This window comes from Chiloscyllium plagiosum, unplaced genomic scaffold (assembly GCF_037043375.1).
Source record: "Chiloscyllium plagiosum isolate Xiang-an unplaced genomic scaffold, Cpla_swu_hap1 HiC_scaffold_3, whole genome shotgun sequence".
NCBI lineage: Eukaryota > Metazoa > Chordata > Chondrichthyes > Orectolobiformes > Hemiscylliidae > Chiloscyllium > Chiloscyllium plagiosum.
The window spans coordinates 156,601,361-156,623,174 of record NW_028270141.1 but is presented as its reverse complement, the minus strand read 5'-3'; the positions used below and the strand labels follow the sequence as shown (position 1 = coordinate 156,623,174).

Below are 21,814 nucleotides of genomic sequence, written 5' to 3'. Positions count from 1 at the left end.
GTTCTAATTTTTGGTTTTCCCAGTGGATAATTCTGTGTTTAACTCACTGGTATGCCCAAATGGCCATCACCATCAGTGTCTGTTGTGGAGCTTGTTCTCTTCCCTGTTTTGTATCCATTCTTCATCGTGGTAAGTGTTACAATCATGGTTAACATGGGACGATTGAGATTTAACTTCTATCGTTTAATATTAATACTTGAGAGCTTTCCAAAAGTGACATTTTAAAAGAGGACAGACATTGACCTAAAATAGGGTTTCTAAAACATTAATTCATGGGATGTGGGTGTCACTATTAGGTTAGCTGTTATTGCCCACCCCTAATTGCCCAGAAAAGGTGATAGTAAGCTGTCTTATTGAACTGCTGCATTCCTTATGATTCGGGTTCAACGTTGGTACGATTAGGGAGGAAGTTAAGATCTTTGATCCAGTGACAGTGAAATAATGCCATTTGTAACATGGGCCCTCTTCCGTTCCTTTGCTGGTGATTGAGATTAGATTGATGGGGCTGTAATTGTCACTTTTGGATTTGTCCTGCTTTTTGTGCACATGACACATCTGGGCAATTTTTCACATTGTTGGGTAGATGCCAGTATTGTAGTGGTACTGGAACAGCTATTTGCTTGACCACCTAACCATTGTGAAATAATCAGTCTGGATGAGTCTGAACTGAAATGAACATCATTATAAAGGCACTGAATCTCAGATTTGTAACTCCTGACTGATTCCCATTTGGAAGGTGCACATTCGAGTGAAAGTTACTTGCAGATCATCTCACTGAAAAGAATTGATGGTGTCACACATCAGAATCCACAAAGGAACTGTTTCTCAGATAACTTTTCATTAGCAAAGAGAGAAAGACACATAAACTAATGTTTGCAAGGACATTACCCCCTCACTATTTCTCTCAACCTTTAAGTCAATGTCTGGTGAAAACTTGGGACAAGCAACATTCGTTTGAGAACTCAAGAGCTACAAAATTAGTTATTGCTGCAAGGTATGTGTCAACAATTAAAGAGTTTTCCCCAGGTTTAATATCAAAAAACGTGAAAGACTCGAATGACCTTTGTCACAAAATTAGTCTATTTCTGCATTTACCAGACACTTTTAAAAAAAATGTATTACTTAGTTACTTAGTTAGTTTGTAGATGACACTAAAATTGGAGGTGGAGTGGACAGCAAAGAAGGCTACCTCTGATTACAACAGGATCTTGACCAGATGGGCTGAGAAGTGGCAGATGGAGTTTAATTTAGATATTTTGCATTTTGGGAAAGCAAACCTTAGCAGGATTTAAACACTTAATGATAAAGTCCTAGGGAGTGTTGCTGAATGAAGAGACCTGGAAGTGCAGGTTCACCACTCACTGAAAGTGGAGTCACAGGTAGATAGGATAGTGAAGAAGATGTTTGGTATGCTTTCCTTTATTAGTCAGAGAATTGAGTACAGGAATTGGAAGGTCATGTTGTGGCTGTACAGGATATTGGTTAGGCCACTTTTGGGATATTGTGTGCAGTTCTGGTCTCCTTCCTAATTGGAAGGATGTTGTGAAACTTGAAAGGGTAAGTAGACAAAGTCTTTTCCCTGGGTTGGGGGAGTCCAGAACTAGAGGGCATAGGGGAAAGATATAAAAGAGACCTAAGGGGCAACCTTTTCACGCAGAGGGTGGTACATGTATGGAATGAGCTGCCAGAGGATGTGGTGGACGCTAGTACAATTGCAACATTTAAAAGTCATCTGGATGGGTATATGAATAGAAGGCGTTTGGAGGGATATGGGCCGGGTGCTGGAAGTAGGACTAGATTGGGTTGGGATATCTGGTCGGCATGGACGAGTTAGACCAAAGGTTCTGTAATGTACATCTCTATGACTCCACTTGTATGTGATATTGTCTTTTGATTATTTTTCTTGGGGTTAGTAAGTAATAATTGCCTGTTGCATGCAAAAAGACCCTGTAGTTTGGCTCTTTCATTTTAATCTAGTTGATTATGTTTTATCTAAGGTGTGATTGTTGTGGACTAAAAAGAAACAAATATTTGTTGTGAATCAATCATTCCTCCCCATGTTGTAATGAGTTGAATGTCAGACAAAGTTCAAGGCAATTAACTGCACCATCTTGTGATAAAACTGACAAACAGATCTCATGCATGAACCACAGAAAGCTCGTGTGCTGGTACAGCGGGAAATAAAGAATGCAAATGGAATTTTGGCATTTATAGCTAAAGGAATAAAATATAAAAGTATGGAAAACTTGTTGCAATTGTAGAAGGCATTGGTGCAAATGCATCTGGAGCATTGGTTTGGTTCCTTTGAGGAGGGATGCTATTGCATTTTCAGGCAGTTCAGTGAAGCTTCACTAGATTGGTTCCAGAGATGAGAGGTTTGTCTTATGAAGAGATTGAGCAGTTTAGACCCATATTCTCTGAAGTTAAAAAAAAAGACAGGAGATATAATTTGAGTTATAGAGTCATAGAGTAATAGAGATGTACAGCACAGAAACAGACCCTTCGATCCAACTCGTCCATGCCGACCAGAAATCCCAACCCAACCTAGTCCCACCTGCCAGCACCTGGCCCATATCCCTCCAAACCCTTCCTATTCATATACTCATCCAGATGCCTTTTAAATGTTGCAATTGTACCAGCCTCCACCACTTCCTCTGGCTACCCATCCATATATGTACCACCCTCTGTGTGAAAACTTTGCCCCTTAGGTCTCTTCTTTTATATATCTTTTCCCTCTCACACTAAACCTCTAACCTCTAACCTTGCTAACCAGCCTCCCATTGGGAACATTGTCGGATGCCTTACTGAAGTTTTTATAGATCACATCCACCGTTCTGCCCTCATTAATCCTTTACTTTACCCTTCAAAAAGCTCAGTCAAGTTTGTGAGACATGGTTCCCCATGCACAAAACCATGTTGACTATCCCTAATCAGATCTTGCCTTTCCAAATACATGTATGTCCTGTCTGTAAGGATTCCCTCCAACAACTTGCTCACCACCGACGTCAGGCTTACTGGTCTATAGTTGCCTGGCTTCTGCTTACCACCTTTTGTAACAGTGGCACCACATTAGCCAACCTCCAGTCTTCTGGCACCTCACCTGTGTCGATCGATGATACAAAAATCTCAGCAAGAGGCCCAGCAATCACTTCCCTAGCTTCCCACATAGTTTTAGGGTACACCTGATCAAGCCCTGGAGATTTATCCACTTTTATGCGTTTCGAGACATCCAGCACTTCCTCCTTTGTAATATGGACATTTTTCAAGATGTCACCATCTATTTCCCTACATTCTATATCTTCCATGTCCTTTTCCACAGTAAATACTGATACAAACTACTCATTTTGTATCTCCACCATCTCCTGTAGCTCCATACAAAGAGTCATAGAGATGTACAGCATGGAAACAGACCCTTCGGTCCAACCTGTCCATGCCAACCAGATATCCCAACCCAATCTAGTCCCATCTGCCATCACCCGGCCCATATTCCTCCAAACCCTTCCTATTCATATACCCATCCAAATGCCTTTTAAATGTTGCAATTGTATCAGCCTCCACCACATCCTCTGGCAGCTTATTCCATAAACATACCACCCTCTGCGTGAAAAGGTTGCCCCTTAGGTCTCTTTTATATCTTTCCCCTCTCACCCTAAACCTATGCCCTCTAGTTCTGGACTCCCCGATCCCAGGGAAAAGACTTTGCCTGTTTATCCTATCATGTCCCTCATAATTTTGTAAACCTCCATAAGATCATCCCTCAGCCTCCGACGCTCCAGGGAAAACAGCCCCAGCCTGTTCAGCCTCTCCCTGTAGCTCAAATCCTCCAACCCTGGCAACATCCTTGTAAATCATTTCTGAACCCTTTCAAGTTTCACAACATCTTTCCAATAGGAAGGAGACCAGAATTGCATGCAATATTCCAACAGTGGCCTAACCAATGTCCTGTACAGCCGCAACATGACCTCCCAACTCCTGTACTCAATACTCTGACCAATAAAGGAAAGCAAACCAAACGCCTTCTTCACTATCCTATCTACCTGCGTCTCCACTTTCAAGGAATTATGAACCTGCATTCCAAGGTCTCTTTGTTCAGCAACACTCCCTAGGACCCTACCATTAGGTGTATAAGTCCTGCTAAGATTTGCTTTCCCAAAGTGCAGCACCTCGCATTTATCGCAATTAAACTCCATCTGCCACTTCTTAGCCCATTAGCCCATCTGGTCCAGATCCTGTTGTAATCTGAGGTAACCCTCTTCGCTGTTTACAACACCTCCAAAAAGGTCACCTTGCTGATCTTTGAGGGGCCCCAGTCTCTCCCTAGTTACCCTTTTTGTCCTTAGGGAGAATCCATAGGGTTTTTACAAATACTCTATTTGCCAAAACTATCTCATGTCCCATTTTTGCCCTCCTGATTTCTCTCTTAAGTAAACTCCTACTGCCTTTATACTCTTCTAAGGATTCACTTGATCTATCCTGTCTATACCTGACATATGCTTCCTTCTTTTTCTTAACTAAAACCTCAATTTCTTTAGTCAGTCAGCATTCCCCATACCTACAAGCCTTTCCTTTCACCCTGATAGAAATCTATGGACTCTCGTTATCTCATTTCTGAAGTCTTCCCATTTTCCAGCCATTCCTTTACCTGTGAACATCTGCGCCCAATCAGCTTTTGAAAATTCTTGCCTAATACCTTCAAAATTGGCCTTCCTCCTGTTTAGAACTTCAACTTTTAGATCTGGTCTATCCTTTTCCATCACTATTTTAAAACTAATAGAATTGTGGTCGCTGGCCCCAAAGTGTTCCCCCACTGACACCTCAGTCACCTGCCCTGCCTTAATTCCCAACAGTAGGTCAGGTTTGCACTTTCTGTAGTAGGTACATCCACATACTGAATCAGAAAGTTTTCTTGTACACACTTAACAAATTCCTCTCCATCTAAACCCTTAGCATTATGGCAGTCCCAGTCTATGTTTGGAAAGTTAAAATCCCCTACCATAATCACCCTATTATTCTTATAGATAACTGAGATCTCCTTACAAATTTGTTTCTCCACACTGACTCCACATTTCCCTCTGACTATTAGGGGGTCTATAATACAATCCCAATAAGGTGATCATCCCTTTCTTATTTCTCAGTTCCACTCAAATAATCTCCTTGGGAATATCCTCCCTCAGTGCAGCTGTAATGCTATCCCTTATCAAAAGTGCCACGCCCCCTCCTGTCTTGTCTCCCTTTCTATCCTTCCTGTAGCATTTGTATCCTGAAACATTAAGCTGCCAGTCCTGTCCACCCCTCAGCCATGTTTCTGTAATTGCAATGATATCCCAGTCCCATGTTCCTAACCATGCCCTGACTTCATCTGCCTTCCCTGTTAGGCCTCTTGCATTGAATTAAATGCAGTTTAATTTATCAGTCCTACCTTGTTATCTGCTTTGTCCCTGCCTGTCCTGACTGTTTGACTCACTTTGTTCTCAACTGTACCAGTGTCAGATTGAAATCTTTCCTCATTATCTGCCTGGGTCCCCTCCCCCCCACCTTACTAATTTAAATCCTCCCGAGAAGCTCTAGCAAATCTCCTTGCCAGTATATTAGACCCCTTCCAATTTAGGTGCAATCCGTCCTTCTTGTACAGGTCACTTCTACCTGAAAACAGCTTCCAATGATCCAAAAATGTGAATCCTTCTCCCATACACCATCTCCTCAGCCATATATTCATCTGCTCTGTCCTCTTATTCCTGCCCTCACAACCTTGTAGCACCAGGAGTAATTCAGATATTTCTCCTCTTGAGGACCTCTTTTTAAATTCCTGCCTAACTCTGTAATCTCCCTTCAGAATCTCAACCTTTTCCCTTTCTATTTCGTTGGTTCCAATGTGAACAATGACCTCCTGCTGGACCCTCTCCCCCTTGAGAATCTTATGCACCCTCGCTGAGAGATCCTTGATCTTGGCACCAGGAAAGCAACACACCATTCTGATTTTTCGCTGTTGGCCATAGAAACGTCTGTCTCTACCTTGGACTAAGATCACTTGGAACCCGACGTATCTCTCATTACATTATAGCCAGTCTGAATACCAGAAACTTGGCTGTTTGTGCTATGTTCCCCTGAGAATCCATCACCTCCTACATTTTCCAAAACAGCATACTTGTTTGAAATGGATATAGCCACAGAAGACTCCTGCACTACCTGCCTACCTCACTTATCTTTCCTGGAGTTAACCCATCTATGTGACTAAATCTGAGACTGAGACTCCCGCCCCCCCATAACTGCCATCCATCACATCCCCTTGCTCTTGTAAATTCTTCATTGCCTCTAACTGCCTCTCCAACCGCTCCATTCTATCTGATAGGATTTGCAACCAACGGCATTTATTGCAGATATAATCCTCTGTAAACTCGTAACCGGTAAACTCTCCCTAAACTCCCATATCCGACAAGAAGTGCAAATTGCTCTACTAAAGCCCATTTTTGCTTCTTTCAATCTACAGACCCAGAAAATAGCACTGTCTTATTCCTCTACAGAACACTAATCCAGGTTCAATTAATACTTATGGCTTATATTTTAAGTTTAATCAAGAGTCATAGCTCAACAAAACATATAATCAAGAAAAAACCCACACTACTCACTACTGCAGACTTATTTTAAGGCCACGCTTAAAACATCCACGGATCTGTTTCTGTGCTATGACCTCTCCCAACAGTTTCCTCCAAGATCAGTTGTGAATTTCACTGGTTTTTAATTTTGCCAGACGTTTCTATGGCCAACAGCGAAAAATCAGAATGGTGTGTTGCTTTCCTGGTGCCAAGATCAAGGATCTCTCAGCGAGGGTGCATAAGATTCTCAAGGGGGAGAGGGTCCAGCAGGAGGTCATTGTTCACATTGGAACCAACGAAATAGAAAGGGAAAAGGTTGTTCAGCGATACATGAATTCAACAGCAAAGGCAGTAACTGCTAACTGTCAGTTAGCAATGTGGGTTTCTTTCTCTCTCTCTCCTGCACTGACCTAACCATGTGCTTCCTTTGTCTGTCTTCTCCCTTTTTGAAAGTGCTGTTGTTTTGATTTTGTTTTTGAACTTTGGAGGAAAAAAAATGCAACAGCATATAAAACAGTAATTGCTGCTCCTGGAATTCAAGGAAATCACCTCCAACACCTCAAAAAAGGAGCAGCTGTTACAGCCAGAAATTTTTCTTGTCCTCCATCTTGGATTACCCAGAATCCTTAGATAGAAACATAGAATCCATACAGTGCCAATAAGAGGCCATTTGTCCTTCCAAAGAACATCCCACCCAAACTTACTTACTCACTCCCCTACCCTATCATCACAACCCCACATTTACCATGGCTAATCCACCTAGCCTACACATCCGTAGACACTATTGGGCAATTTACCATGGCCAATCCACCTAACCTGCACATCTTTGGACACTGGGAGGAAACTGGAGCAACTGGTGGAAACCCATGCAGACACAGGGAGAAACTCCACACAGTTAAGTAAATTTGAAATCAAACCCAGGTCCATGCTGCTGTAAGGCATCAGTGCTAGCTTCTGTGCCACCCTGAAGATGCAGAAGGGGATTGATAAAGTAGACGCACAGAGATGTTTTCTCTTGTGAGGCAATCGAGAATAAAATGTCATAGTTTTAGAATAAGAATAGTAGTTTACAGAATAGAGGAGAAGAAATTATTTCCTCTCGAAGTTTCATCATTCTGTTGAATTCACTACACTACACTAGAGTGTGGTGTATGCTGGGAAATTGAATAAATTTAAGCAGGAAGTTAGACAGATTTTTAATTAGTAATGGGTTGAAAGGTTATGGAGAATGTGTAGGAAAGTGGAGTTGAGGCTGAGATGAGATCAGCCGTGATAGTGTTGAATGGAGCAGGCTCGAGGGGGTGAATTGCCTACTCCTGATCCTAGTTCTTCTGTTCCTTAGAATCAATAAAAATATCCTACAGGTGCTTGGTGATGACACACTGGCTCCTTTTGATCTTTATTCCAGTATGCAAGACCCTTGTTGTCATGAGCATAAAGCCAAAGCTTCTATGAGGAGGCATCTGTTGGAAAATTGAATTTTCTGTCCTTAAAATTTACCATAATGCTATCATCTCATAATTACATTAAGTTTAGACATTATTTACTTGGGCAGAAACCATTCTGCTCAATAGCACTGTTTAACAGCTGTACACTCTCTCTACTTCATCTGTGTCCTGATATTCTGTTCTCCCTAATGAACCTATCCAGTTTCCCTATAAGCATGTCTATATCACTGTTTCTAATTGGTACAATTATACACTGAATTACTGGTCTGGCAGCAACACCAGAGAACGGGAGTTTTAATTCAGTTCAGAAATCTGAATTCAGTTTTGGAATTTTGGAAATAAAATGCTATTATCAGTAAAATCACCATAAGCTGCTACAGTATCATAAACACCCAACTGGTTCACTAATGTCCATTAAAGGAAGAAACTTGCTCTATACCCTGCCTACTTGTGACTCCAGATCATTTCAATATGCATACAATCTGTTCTGATATAACGCGATAGTTCCCATGCGATCCCATTTTATAAGAAAATTGTGTAACAGCAGCACCAATGGGACTGGAACTGTGTTATAGCCAATACTGGTAAGGAAAGCTTACGTTCTACAAATAATGGTCTAAATTCTTCAATCGTGTTATAGCCAATTCATGTTGAAGAAACACACGTTATAGCAGAACCAACTGGTACTCTTAACTTCCCTCTAAAATTTCCTAGCAAAGTTGAGCACGTTGGATTTGTTGAATTTGTTAAATTACTATACGTTTCAGATGAATTTCCACCGCTTCGATTTGCTGATGATACATCACTAGGTGGGAACGTAAACTGTAAAGAGAACAAGAAGACTGCAGAAATAAAGGCAGGTCAAATGAGTGGACAATAGGGTAGCAGATGGAATATAATGTGATGAAGAATTAGGTTATCCACGTTGATAGTAAGAATTGAAAAGCAGTATAAAATGTTAAAAAAGGTAAAATTTGTAAATGTTAATGTTCGGAGGATATGGTCTACTTGTACAGGAAACACAAAGTTTGTACGTAAATACAGCAATCAGTTGGGAAGCCAAAGGCATGGTAGCCTTTACAGCAAGGCAATTGAAATACCAGAATAGGTAAGTAGGTCTTGCTCTAATTGTATTGGACTTTGGTAAGACTACCCCTTGGAATATTGGGTGCAGTTTTGGTCTTGAATATCTACTGATATTGCACCAACTCAACTCAAAAATCAAAGATGGAACTGTGTGATGGTCACTTCTTGGTTACTTTTGTGAGAAAAGTTGGCACCACATGCCTTTGGGTTTAAAAGTTGCTTTGCAACATTCTTTTGGATTTTTCAAGAGCAATGCATCACAGAATGAGAAAGGTAGTTGAAACTAAACCTGCAGTAAACCTGCAAGCAAAGAAAGGTCTGCTCTTTTTCACCCTCTGAAAGGAAAAACAGGTGAAGACTACTAAGAGAAGAAATTCTAACTCAAGCAAAGTCCTAGGTCCAACTGACTAGCTACTGACTTGAGTGGAGTGAACTGAATTGAATTTCTATTGCTCTGTGGTGAACTCTGAGAAAGTCACCTGATGCAACCCTTTTATTTTGGACTCTTAATCCACAGATATTGTTCTTTTTCGCTTGTGTTGTCCACCCATGATACTTCTATAGAGCTGCCTGGCTTGTCTGTCCTGTCTGTGAATAAATGTGTGATGTTTGGATTTAAAGGGGATATAGTTTGAAATTGCATTGTAGGAGTCAATAATTTTTTGCATGGTTAAAGGATGTTTGTTGATGACAATTGATATTCTTTTTGTGAAATGAAACCTGGTAAGAAAGTGAAGAAGCACAAGTAGCCATTTGGCTCGTTTAGATTGCTCTGCCATATAGTGAGATCATAACTAATCTGATAATCCTCAACTCTACTTTCAATCAGAACCTCGACCTGAACTGCAAATCTTCTCAAAACCTGCTAACTTGCTGATAGTGCTGGACAGGTTTGTCCCACTGACAGGATCATTCAGGGATGTAGAGAGGTAAAACGTAGCCAGGAAGAAACTGAAGAATGGACTTAGAAGAGCTAGAAGGGGGCATCAAAAAGCTTTAGAGAGTAGGATTAACAAAAAATCTAAGGCATTCTACACTTGTGAGGAGCAAGAGGATGGCCAGAGTGAGGGTAGGACTGATTAGAGATAGTGCAGGAAACCTGTGCCTGGATTCAGAGGATATGGGGAGGTCCTTAATGAATACTTTTCTTCAGTATTCACTGGTGAGAGAGACCTTGTCATTTGTGAGGACAGCGAAAACAGGCTGATATATTTGAACAGGTTGCTGTTAGGAAGGAAGATGTGTTGAAAATTTGGAAAAACGTAAGGATCGATAAGTCTCCTGGGTCAGACGGGATATACCCAAGATTACTACAGGAAGTGAGGGAAGAGATTGCTGTGCCTTTGGTGATGATCTTTGCATCCTCACTGTCCACTGGAGTAGTGCCAGATGATTAGAGGGTGGCAAGTGTTATTTCCCTGATTAAGAAAGGGAACAGGGATAATCCTGGGAATTACAGACCAGTCAGTCTTACATGTGTGGTGGCTAAATTATTGGAGAGGATTCTGAGAGATGGGTGATATGATTACTTGGAAAACCATAATTTGATTAGAGATAGTCAGCACGGCTTTGAGAAGCCTCACAAACCTTATTGAATCCTTTGAGGATGTGACAAAACGCATTTATGAAGGTAGAGCTGTGGATGTGGTATACATGGATTTTAGCAAGGCGTTTTGATAAGGTTCCCCATGGTAGGCTCATTCAGAAAGTAAGGAGACATGGGATACAGGGAAATTTGACTTTGAATTGGCTTGCCCATAGAAGACAGAGGGTGGTGGTAGATGGAGAATATTTAGCCTGGAGCTTGGTGACCATTGGTGTTCTGCAGGGATCTGTTCTTGGACCTCTCTCTTTGCAATTTTTATAAATGACTTGGATGAAGTGGAAGGGTGGATTAGTAAGTTTTCTGATGACATGAAGGTTGGTGGTGTTGTGGATAGTGTGGAGGGCTGTTGTCAATGGGACATTGACAGAATGCAGAACTGGGCTGATAAGTGGCAGATGGAGTTCAACCTGGAAAAGTGTAATGTGATTCATTTTGGAAGGTTGAATTTGAGTTCGGAATACTGGGTTAAGGAAGGATTTTTGGCAGTGTGCAGGATCCCTCAAAGTTGCCACCCAAGTTGATAGGATTGTTAAAAAGGTGTAAGGTGTGTTAGCTTTCATTAGCAGAGGATTGAGTTTAAGAGCCGTGACGTTTTGTTGCAGCTCTATAGAGCCCTGGTTAGACCACACTTAGAATATTGTGTTCACTTCTGGTCACCTCATTATAGGAGGGATGTGGAAGCTTCAGAGAGGATGCAGAGGAGATTTACCAGGATGCTGCCTGGACTGGAGGGCATGTCTTATGAGGGAGTTAGGGCTTTTCTCATTGGAGCAAAAAGAATGCGATGGGACTTGATAGAGATTACAAGCTGATGAGAGGCATAGATAGACTTTTTCCCAGGACAGCAATGGCTATCACGAGGGGGCATAATTTTAGGGTACTTGGAAGAATGTTTAGGGAGGATGTCAGAGGTTGGTTCTTTACACAGAGTGGTGGGTGTGTGGAATGCACTGCCAGCCGTGGTAATAGAGTCAGACACTAGGGACATTTAAGTGATTCTTGGGTAGGTACATGAATGAGAGTAAATTGAAGGGTATGTAGGTTAGTTTGATCTTAGAGTAGGATAAAAGGTCAGCACATCAAGGGCCGAAGGGCTTGTACTGTGCTCTACTGTTCTATATATATATATTTATGAATAAAGTATATATTTGAAATGAAAAGGTCTTCATTATAGATGTTGAGTATATGATGTTTCCCTTGGCCTGGGGACTCTAGAACAAGAGGTCATAGTCTCAGGATACAATGTAGGTCATTTTGTTCTGAGATGAGAGTTTTTTTCACTCTGGATGATTAACATGTGGAATCCTCTACCACAGAAGGCTGTGGAAGTCAAATCACTGAATACAGATAGAAATGTAACAGATTTCTACAAAGGCGTCAAGGGGTGTGGGGACAGTGGAGTAAATATGGTATTGAGATAGAGGTTCAGCCACATTTGGGTTAAATGAAGTGGACTCAATAGGCCAAATGGCTTACTCCTATTTCTATTTTCTATGTTGCTGTCCTTCTTGGCGTCTTCCAGAGGTCCCCAGCATCACAGACAAGATGATGTGGGAGCAGATGTCCACCATTCAGCCCACTGAATCTATTCTGTTACTCAAGAAAATCATGGTTGATTTGATAATCCTCAACTCCACTTTCCTACTTTTTTCTCATAATCTTTTATTAAAACTGTCTCAGCCTTACATATACATAACAACACAGCTTTGACAGACCTGTGGTAAAGAATTCTACAAATTCAAAATTGAGGGAAAAAAAATCCTCATCTGTGTCTTAAATGTGTGACCCTGTATTCTGAGATTATGTGCTCTGATGCTAGACTCTCCCAGAAGGAGAAACAATTTACCTGCATCTACCCAGGCAAGCCCCCTCCCCAAATTTTGTTTGTTTCAATAAGGTTGCCTCTCATTCTGCTCAATTCCAGTGAGTAGACACATGACCTACTCAACCTTTCAAGAGACGAGCCCTCCATCCTTTACATCAGCCGTGAACCTTCTCTGGTCAATCTCAATTCCAATATGTTTCTTTAGATAAGGGGACCAAAACTATTCACAGTATTCCATGTATGGTCTAACTAGTGATATCTATAGTTTCAGCAAGATCACCCTATTTATATACTCTATTCCCTTTTGAAATATAAGGCAACGTTCCATTTGCCTTCCCAATAACCTGCTGAGTCAGTATGCTAGCCGTTTGTGAATAATCCATTCCCAAATCTTCTGTGCTGTTTTCTGCAGTTTTTATCCATTTAAATAATATCCAGTTCCTCTGTTCTTCCTGTCAAAGTGCACAGATGCCAGTCTTCAACAAAATTGATTCCCTCCACATTATATCAACAATGACAGAGACAATCAATACTGCAAAGGTTACAAACACCGAGAACATTTCTGGCAATATTACTAAAAACTTTCTTTTAGAATCCCTACAGTGTAGAAGCAGGCCATTCAGCTGGAGTTGAGTGCGTTGCTGGGAAAGCACAGATCAGGCAGCATCCGAGGAGCAGGAGTATTGATGTTTCTGGTATAAGCCCTTCATCAGAAATCTTTGGTCTGAGTCCACATTGACCCTCCAAAGAGCATCCCACCCAGATTCATCCCTGTAACCCTAGCTAATTGACCTGGCCTTAACATCCCTCAATACTATGGACAGTTTACCATGTCAATCTATCTATTCTGTAAATCTTTGGACTGAGGGAGGAAACCCACGCAGTCACAGGGAGAACATGCAAACTTCACATAGAACCAGTGTTCCTGGCACTGTGAAGCAGCAAGGCTAATCATTGGTGCTCCAGAATTAGCTGAGAAAATTGCCTAGACACGTTCTCTGCACAAAAAAAGTAGAACAAGTCCAATGTTGACCACTACCATCCTATCTGTCTAACAAGTGGCACTTGCAAAGGAAGAATATATTCATTGATGTTTGGGTTTCATCAGGCCCATTCAGCTCCTGACCTAGTTACTGCCTTGGTTTAAACATGGACAGAACAGCTGAACTACAGAGCTGAGTGTCACTGCCCTTGACATAAAGGAGCTCTGGCAAAATTGGAATAAAAGGGAACTGGGGGAAATCTCTCCATAGCTAGCACAAAGGAGGATGGTTGTGGATGAAGGTCTAGAAACTGAACTCGACCAGTCATAAAAACATGGCTACAATAACTTGACACGTGAAATATGTGGGGAAATTTGAGGTAATGTATTTTGGCAGGAAGAGAAGCTGAAAACTTCAAATGGGGGAAAAACTGCAAGTTATAGAATATAGAGAATGGGATTCCTTGTCCATCAATCACAAAAAGCTGGCATCGAAGTACAGCAAAATAATAGGGAAGACCAATGGAATGTTAGCCTTTGTTTCCAAGGGAATGGAATAAAGAATTAGTAAGGTTTTGCTAAAACTGTGTGCAAGACACTAGTCAGACCACAGCTGGAATAGTGAATAGTTTTGATCTTATCTATGGAATATACTGGTACTCGACACAGTCCAGAGAAGGTTCCCTAGGCTGATACCAAATGTGGACAGACTGTCCTCTGAGGAGAGGGTTGAGTATATTAGGCCTGGACTTGTTTGAATATAGAAGAACAAGAGGGAATCTTACTAAAACATACAAGATGCATAGGGAATTGGCAAGGTAGTTGTGGAAAAGCTGGTTATCCTCTGGAGAGTCTTGGGTGGCACAATGGTTAGCATTGCTGCCTCAGTGCCAAGGACCCAGGTTGAAGCCCAGCCTTGGGTGACTGTGTGGAGTTTGCACATTCTCCCCTTGTCTGCATGGATTTCTATGGGTGCTTTGGTTTCCTCCCACAGTTTGAAGATTTGCAAGTGAGATGAATTGGCCATACTAAATTGTCCTTAGTGTCCTGAAATGTGTAGGCCATGTGGATTAGCCGTGGCAAATGTGGGGATAGAGTAGATGCCTGGTGCTGGGCGGGATGGTCTTCAGAGAATCGATGTGGACCGAATGGTTTCTTTCTACGCCACAGGGATTCTGTGGTTCAAAGGCTGTAATCTCAGAATAAGGGGTCATACTTAAAACAGAGGAATTTCTTCTCTAAGGGTTTTGAATCCGTGCAAGTCTTTATTACAGAAGTCTGTTGAGGCAAATTCAAGGCAGAGAAAGACAGATTTTTAATCATTAAGGGAATAAAAGGGAAAAGGTAGGAAGGTGGATTTGAGAATTATATCATCTATTGTCTCATTGAATGGCCAAGCAGATTTGATGGGCTGAATAGCCTACTTCTCTCTTTTGTCTTATAAGCAGATCAAAAGCTGGAAATTGTGCTAACTCACCTCCTGTCTACCATCTACAAGGCACAAATCAGGAATGTGATGGAATACTTTGTCCTTGCATAGATGAGTGCAATTCTACCAACATTTCAGTTTGACACCATTCAACAAAAAGCAATCCACCTGATTAACACCCGATTCACTACTGACACAAATGCAGCTACTATCTATAAAATGCACTGTAGTAAACACACCAAAGCATCTTCCAAAAATATCCTATAACCTCAACCACATGGGACAGGACAGCAGATGCAAGGGATTACAATAACCTATAAATTCCCCATCAAACCACACACCATCCTGACTTTGTACTGTATCGCTGTTCCTTCATTGCCCCTCGGTGATTCTTTCCTAACCGAACTGTGTGTGTTCCTACACCTCAACCTACACACTCTGCAGTGGTTCAGAATGAGTCACCTCCAACATATCCATATCCCATTAATATAAGGAAGAAAATCATCACTACCTACCAGAACCTGAGAAAAGATTTCTCTGACACTTTTTCCAATCTCCCTCACCCTGCACCATGACCCCATCACTGAGCTTCATGCCTGTTTCCCATCTTTCGTAACTCAACCTCAAACAGCGTGTTTTCACCTCCACAACAGGATTATCCTGGTAGATTCATTATCTCAGACATTTCCTGTCTCACTGAACTTATTTCTTCCTACTTTATTGTATTTTTTTCTCTCCTTGTCCTATCTCTCCCCATCTGTACCCAAACTTCTTTCTGCCACTTTTAGTTTCCTGGCCCTAATAATCTCCCTTAAACTCTGAACATTCAGTTTCTCTTCACTTACATCATCCATCAAAACCAAGTGCTATCTGCTTCTTGCTGAAAGAGAGATTCAATCAATCCTCAATGAACACTTTCTCAGGAACATTCCTTCTTTCATTCAACTCACTTCACTTTCTCCAAATAGTATTGCTATGGGAAACCATGTGTGTTCTGTCTATGCCTGGCTCTTTGTAGGATTTGTGACAAATTCCTACTCCCTGTACTAATCGATATCCCTCTATTTTTCTCCAGCACACTGATGACTGTAATATTACCATTTCCTGCCCTTGCCCTGAACTGTAAAACATCAACTTGGACTTCCAATTTGCTCCCCTCACCTTTAGATGGCCTATCGCCAGCAGCTCCCTTCCCTTTCTTGATTGTCTCCATATCTGGCATTTAACTATCAAAAACTAATCTTTAAGAACCCACTGACTCTCATTACGTACCACAACTATACCTGTTTACATCCTGCAAGGAATCCATTGTGTTTGTCCAGTTACTCCATCAGATCTGTTCTGATGATGCTACCATCCATGCCAGCATTCCTGACGTTTTCCTTTTGACTCAACCAAATGAAGTTTGAGTGTGGTTGATAGGGTCTCTGACAATCACTGATCCAATTTCTGTACTTCTGTTTTTACCCCTTCTCAGACCAAAATAATATTTCCCTTGCCCTCACCTTCCACATCACCAGCCTCCATATTCAAAGGATCATTCTCTGCCCTTCCATCACCCCCAGCATGATAACACCATGAAATCATATGGTCCCCTCCTCATGCTGATATTTATGACCTCAGCCTATTTCAGTGTTCCAATGAAACTGCAATACAAGAATGATGAACAGTACATCATCTTTCAATTAGGCATTTGATTGCCTTGCGTAGTCAAGACTGAGTTTACCAATGATGCTGAATGATCTACTTGTAATTTTGTTAGTCTTTGCATCTATTGGCCTTAATCTTGTTTTTCTTGCTTTTTTATTCACACTTCTTTGGGATTTCTCATTTTTCTACTTCACCGATTACTCCTTCGGCTCTGCATCACTAGTTCTTTTATCATTCAATAGCTCCTGTGTTCTGCCCTACCACACATGGTGGCACAGTAGTTAGCACTGCTGCTTCACAGCACCAGAGGCCCGGGTTCAATTCCCACCTCAGGCAACTGTCTGTGTGGAGTTTGCACGTTCTCCCTGTGTCTGCGTGGGTTTCCTCTGGGTGCTCTGGTTTCCTCCCACAGTCCAAAAATGTGCAGGTTAGATGAATTGACCATGCTAAATTGCCTGTAGTGTTAGGTGAAGGAGTAAATGTAGAGGAATGGGTCTGGGTGGGTTGCTCTTCGGAGAGTTGGTGTGGACCTGTTGGGCCGAAGGGCCTGTTTCCACACTGTAAGTAATCTAAAAAAATAACTTTCTCCTTTTCCACCTATAACATTTCAACTTTTACTAGTTCTGATGAAAGGTCCTGGTCTGAAGCATTAATTCTTGTTTTTCCCTCCACAGGTACTGAATGATTTGCTTTCAACTCCATCCACATTTTTAAAACCTTCAATGGCCTCAGTCCTATCTCTGCAATCATCTGCAATAACTATGTTTCCCAAATTCTGGCAATGCTTGAAATGCTGGAAGTTCCTCCAACTCCATTTCTCTTGCCCCCTTTAAGATGCTCCATGTAGCCTAACAAGTTTTTGTCACATGTCCTCATATCTCATGTGGCTCCTGTGGTATGCCTTCAATGTTCTGTACAAGCAGAAGTCTGAAAGAACACAAGGAGCCAGGTAGCATCAAGAGGTTGAGAAGTTGATGTTTTGGGTATAACCCTAACTTCAATGTTCCATAAAGGCGCTATACAAATAAGAGTTATTGAATAATGACAACTACAAAAATGACATAATGAATGTATGAGGACATTAAGTAGAACAGGCCAATATTCTCTAGGTGAATGACAAGTCATCTCATTAAACGTTTGACATAGCAAATACTAAAAGAAACCCATCTCTGCTGGCTGGAGTTGAGAACCAGAACAAGTCTCAGGTTAGAGGTGATGGGTGTTTGGTACTGAGAGGATCAAGCTTATCAATGTTTGAACTCTCTCCATCAGAAGACTATGGATGCTCAGTTCATGAACTCCCTGCCATCCCCACACCTGAAAAAACTGACTACTCAGAGTAAAATGGGATATGAGCTTGACAGGGAAATTAAGTTGATTTGGATGTTCAGGTGAGCTATTTCTTATGTTCAGTTGAGATCCTGTGTATAAATCTGATGTCTCTCAAGTCAGCGCATCTTCCAAAGAAACCTGAAGAACCAGCACCACAGTGGTCTGACAGTAGTGTTACCATGGTTCCATACCAGAGCGCATCCCCTGATGAATGAAGCAGTGAGCTGGTTACAAATGTAAAAGAACAGGTAAGGGCTAAGCCTTTACAACAGCAGGAATGGAAAGTTTCTTTTTAAATAAACCTTGTTTAACAAACTGCTCCTCCCTCCCCCCAATCAAAGAATGATTGTTAAAACAGTCAGTACAGTCTCAACTTAAGAAACAGCCCTTACTGGACATCCAGGATATATTTAATCAGCGTTGGAAACATTTCAAATAACAGAAATGTATATTTTCTTATTTTGTAAAGCAAGACATGTTTAACCCGTGGAGTATTCAATGTCCTTTTATACAACTTAAAGAACACCTTAAAGGTGCTGACATCATTCCATTATTTAACTTTTGGTGCATTTGGCCATTCATTCTTGTTGAACTTAAAAATAAGAACTCACAATAAACATTTATTTTATTTTTCTGTTCTCCTGTAAAGTAATTTCCATGCTGGGGTACATGCCCACAGACACTGAAAGGTCATTCTTTTTCTGCAGAATGATCAACTGGTTGGTACCACAGCCAAGCACGACATTGTCTGCCAGTAGATATTCTTCCCCAGAGATTGCTAGAATTAACTGACCAATATTTTCTTTCCCAGCCAAAGGAACTGAGGCCAACTATAGTTGCCCTAAGCCCAACCCAAATTGACTTACTCAAATTTGTCAAACCAGTTAGTATCCTTCAACAGGTTATAATTCCAGCTCAACAGTCTGTCGGTGAGTTTGCACATGGTTTGGGGGTTATGTGTCTGTAAACCAGGTCCTGTAACAACACAATAGGCAGGAATACAATTGCTCCTTAGAATCCTCAATATGGCGTGAAGAATCTTTAGAGACCTCTCAGAACCAGAGTCCAGCCCTGCACTGACTGCCGCATTAAGGCTTGATTCTTCTTTCAGTTTTTGGCTCACAGCAGTGTTGTATTCACCTCCCAGTAAGCAGATTCCCGTTGGTGCACAGGAGGTTGTTAAGGGTCCCAGTGTATCAAAAGAATTCTGCAAAGTCTGATGGCTACCATGCAAGAGTCAGACTAAGGACACCTCAAATTCCAAGCTTGTGATGGGGCAACCGGTGAAAAACAGATCAAAGGCACACACACACACACACAAAGCAGGGAGGGAAATGGAACAGGCTCAAATTCAAGTAGGCATTAATCCTACCCCCCCACTTTTTCATAAACACTGAGGGAAAGGAGCTCAGACACGGCAAAGAGGACTGGAGATAGATCTTGGGAGAAGACTGCCAGGAGAAAATCAGTATTGCAATCATTGAAGCTGAAAGCTCCATTAGTGTAGAAGTGACAAGGAAGAGAAAAGCAGCTGCCTGTGACAGGAACACCAGATCAAAAGGAACGATCGAGGATTGGTTTCAAAATGCTGACAACTTTCTGAAGAACCTTACAGTGTCCTAAAACCTAGGCATCAATACCATCTCCTTTAAGAGGCCACACAATGTTTGTGTTACAACTGTAGTGTGGAGCCAGAGGGTTTTTTTTTGGGTGGGGGAGCAGAAAGAAGTATGAAATCCTAGCAGTCTAGTACTTGGCATTGTCATCAATCCCTTCCTGGAGAGGGCTGTGGTGGATAATGGAAGTGGCAGGATATGACTGAATAGAGGCTAAAATTTGTAATTGGTAAAGCTGCCGCGAGATGAACAGTAGCATTACTTTGAGTGACAGCTCCTCAGGAGCAGCATGAGCAGAATCACTTTGAGTGACACTGCCTCGGGCTGGGGCTGACTAATGACATTGGTACCCCCTGGATGCGCTATTTTCAGTGAGGAGATAAATTTAGTTTTTTAGATAGTGTGTTATTCCTAATCATGCACTTCACATTGTTCATGAGATACAAACAAGAGCTGGCTATGCACAGCAGTGAGGTAAAAGACCCTGACACTTACTAGGTTACTTGTTTACTTTTACAATGCCATGCTAATTTATTCTGAGTAAAAGTCCTATCAGAATCAATAAACGAATCAGCATTTGATCTACCCTTCCTTACCAATACTGGGATCAGGCCCTACCTCCCAGGTTATACTGGCACAGTACTTAGGAGAAAATTGTACTGCTAGTATTACTGAGTGAACAGTTAGGATGACAGATTGCTGTACTCCCTGGTGTTGCCGATGTGTTGGGAGACCCCAAACCCACCGATCAAATGAATAGGCCATCTATCCAGCATCATGGGAGCAGTTAGATGTGGGTAATTCACAATGTCCTCACTCGATTATGCCTCTGCTACAACAGCAGCTTGTCTGATATAAGTTTGTTTTGGGGATAAAGTTCTCTCCTTATTCCAATCTTCCTTCAGTATTCAAAAGAACAAAGCCACAGGAATTCTGGGCCCTAAGCTTTAATGACCCAAGCTCTCTGCAAAAACGTACAGAATCCAACCTGTTGTTACCCTTCAACCTGACCTATTTTGAACAGTGTGGGGATAGAGAGTAAATCATAACTCTGAAACCCACACTCATAGGATAATTAGAAGAAAACATATGCTGGGTCATAGTGCCCACATTCAACAAACTGTCACAGGTAGGCTGCCCTCTTATCCTGAATGCTTTAACTCTGGTGAGGATAGTCTTCAAGATGGCAGCAGGCCATTTGGCCATTGGGACATCAGAAGTGAGCCAGATCCACTCCAAACTTAGTGCATAAACAAATATTTCTGGGGGAGCTGATCAACTGACCAGCAGAAGGAACTACCTTACACCCTGGGAAGGGAGATGCTGACACTCAGGCCTACAGTTTTGTTGCCCTACCCAAGACCAGCAAACTGAACACATACAATTCTTCAATAAGAATAGTCTGTATTGTTTAAGCTGGATTACCACTTGTTCCACCTTTGTCAGATGGCCCACCCGGGGAGTTTAATTGATTCAGTCATCCAGTACTGGGGAAAAGAGCAGAGATTAATTCAGCTCTGCTCTGGTCAGCTCCCAACGTAGTGCTTTCCATCGCCTCCCTCCCCAGGGCTACTAACTCTGCCCAATCTTATGACTGGAGCCTGTTGCCATCCCAATACCTTGTCTGTTCTCCTAACCTGTGTCATCCTGCACCGTATATACAGTGTAACTTGGCGCAGAAGCACACAAATACCTATTACCATTATGAGTGACACAAGAACAATAAGATCTCCCTCTTGCAACCTCCAGCTCATTTCCTGCTCCGAAGGCGCTTGGCACGGGTGGGTAAGTCTGAGGCAGTGCCCTCTGGTGATGCCTTCTTGCGTTTGCTTTGCCCGGTAGTGGCTTGATCAGCAGCAGCCCGGCTCTCAATGACTCGTTCCAGAAGCTCCTGCAGGTCTTTGATCTTCTGCTCGTTCTGTTGGTGTTTAAGGGCATGCTCAGCCAGCTTTCGGTCCAGTTCAGCCAGCCGGGCATTCTGCTCACTGATGATCTGGTTCTGCTCTAGGATTTTCTGATCCTGGTCCTGGAGTTGTTTGAGCTGCTCCTGGAATTTGACCCGGAACTCTGAGACCTCACGCCTGGTAGCCGTCACGTTCAGTCCCTGTGCTTTCATCTGCTGCTGGAGTTTGCAGAGCTCTTGCCGGGCAGGATTCTGTTTAGAGAAGAGCTGCACTGCTGTTAGTGTGGTGGATGGCCCAGGCACTGCATACGAAAAAAAAAGCAACAAAACACTGTTTAAAAACT

At 42.0% G+C, this 21,814-nt stretch overlaps 1 protein-coding gene and 1 long non-coding RNA gene across 2 annotated transcripts in view; one reads left to right on the top strand and one right to left on the bottom strand.

Moving 5' to 3' along the window:
* Window positions 1-18,581, top strand: LOC148151791 (uncharacterized). Its single transcript, XR_015755015.1, has 2 exons — window positions 1-129; window positions 17,294-18,581. It is a non-coding gene; the product is annotated as an uncharacterized LOC148151791 (long non-coding RNA).
* Window positions 18,340-21,814, bottom strand: part of fbxo28 (F-box protein 28) — a 38,371-nt gene continuing 34,896 nt past the window's right edge. The window contains exon 5 of the mRNA XM_043687397.2: window positions 18,340-21,772. Within this exon, the coding sequence (XP_043543332.1) occupies window positions 21,318-21,772 (455 nt within the window). The 3' untranslated portion in view covers window positions 18,340-21,317. The remainder of the gene's footprint in view (window positions 21,773-21,814) is intronic.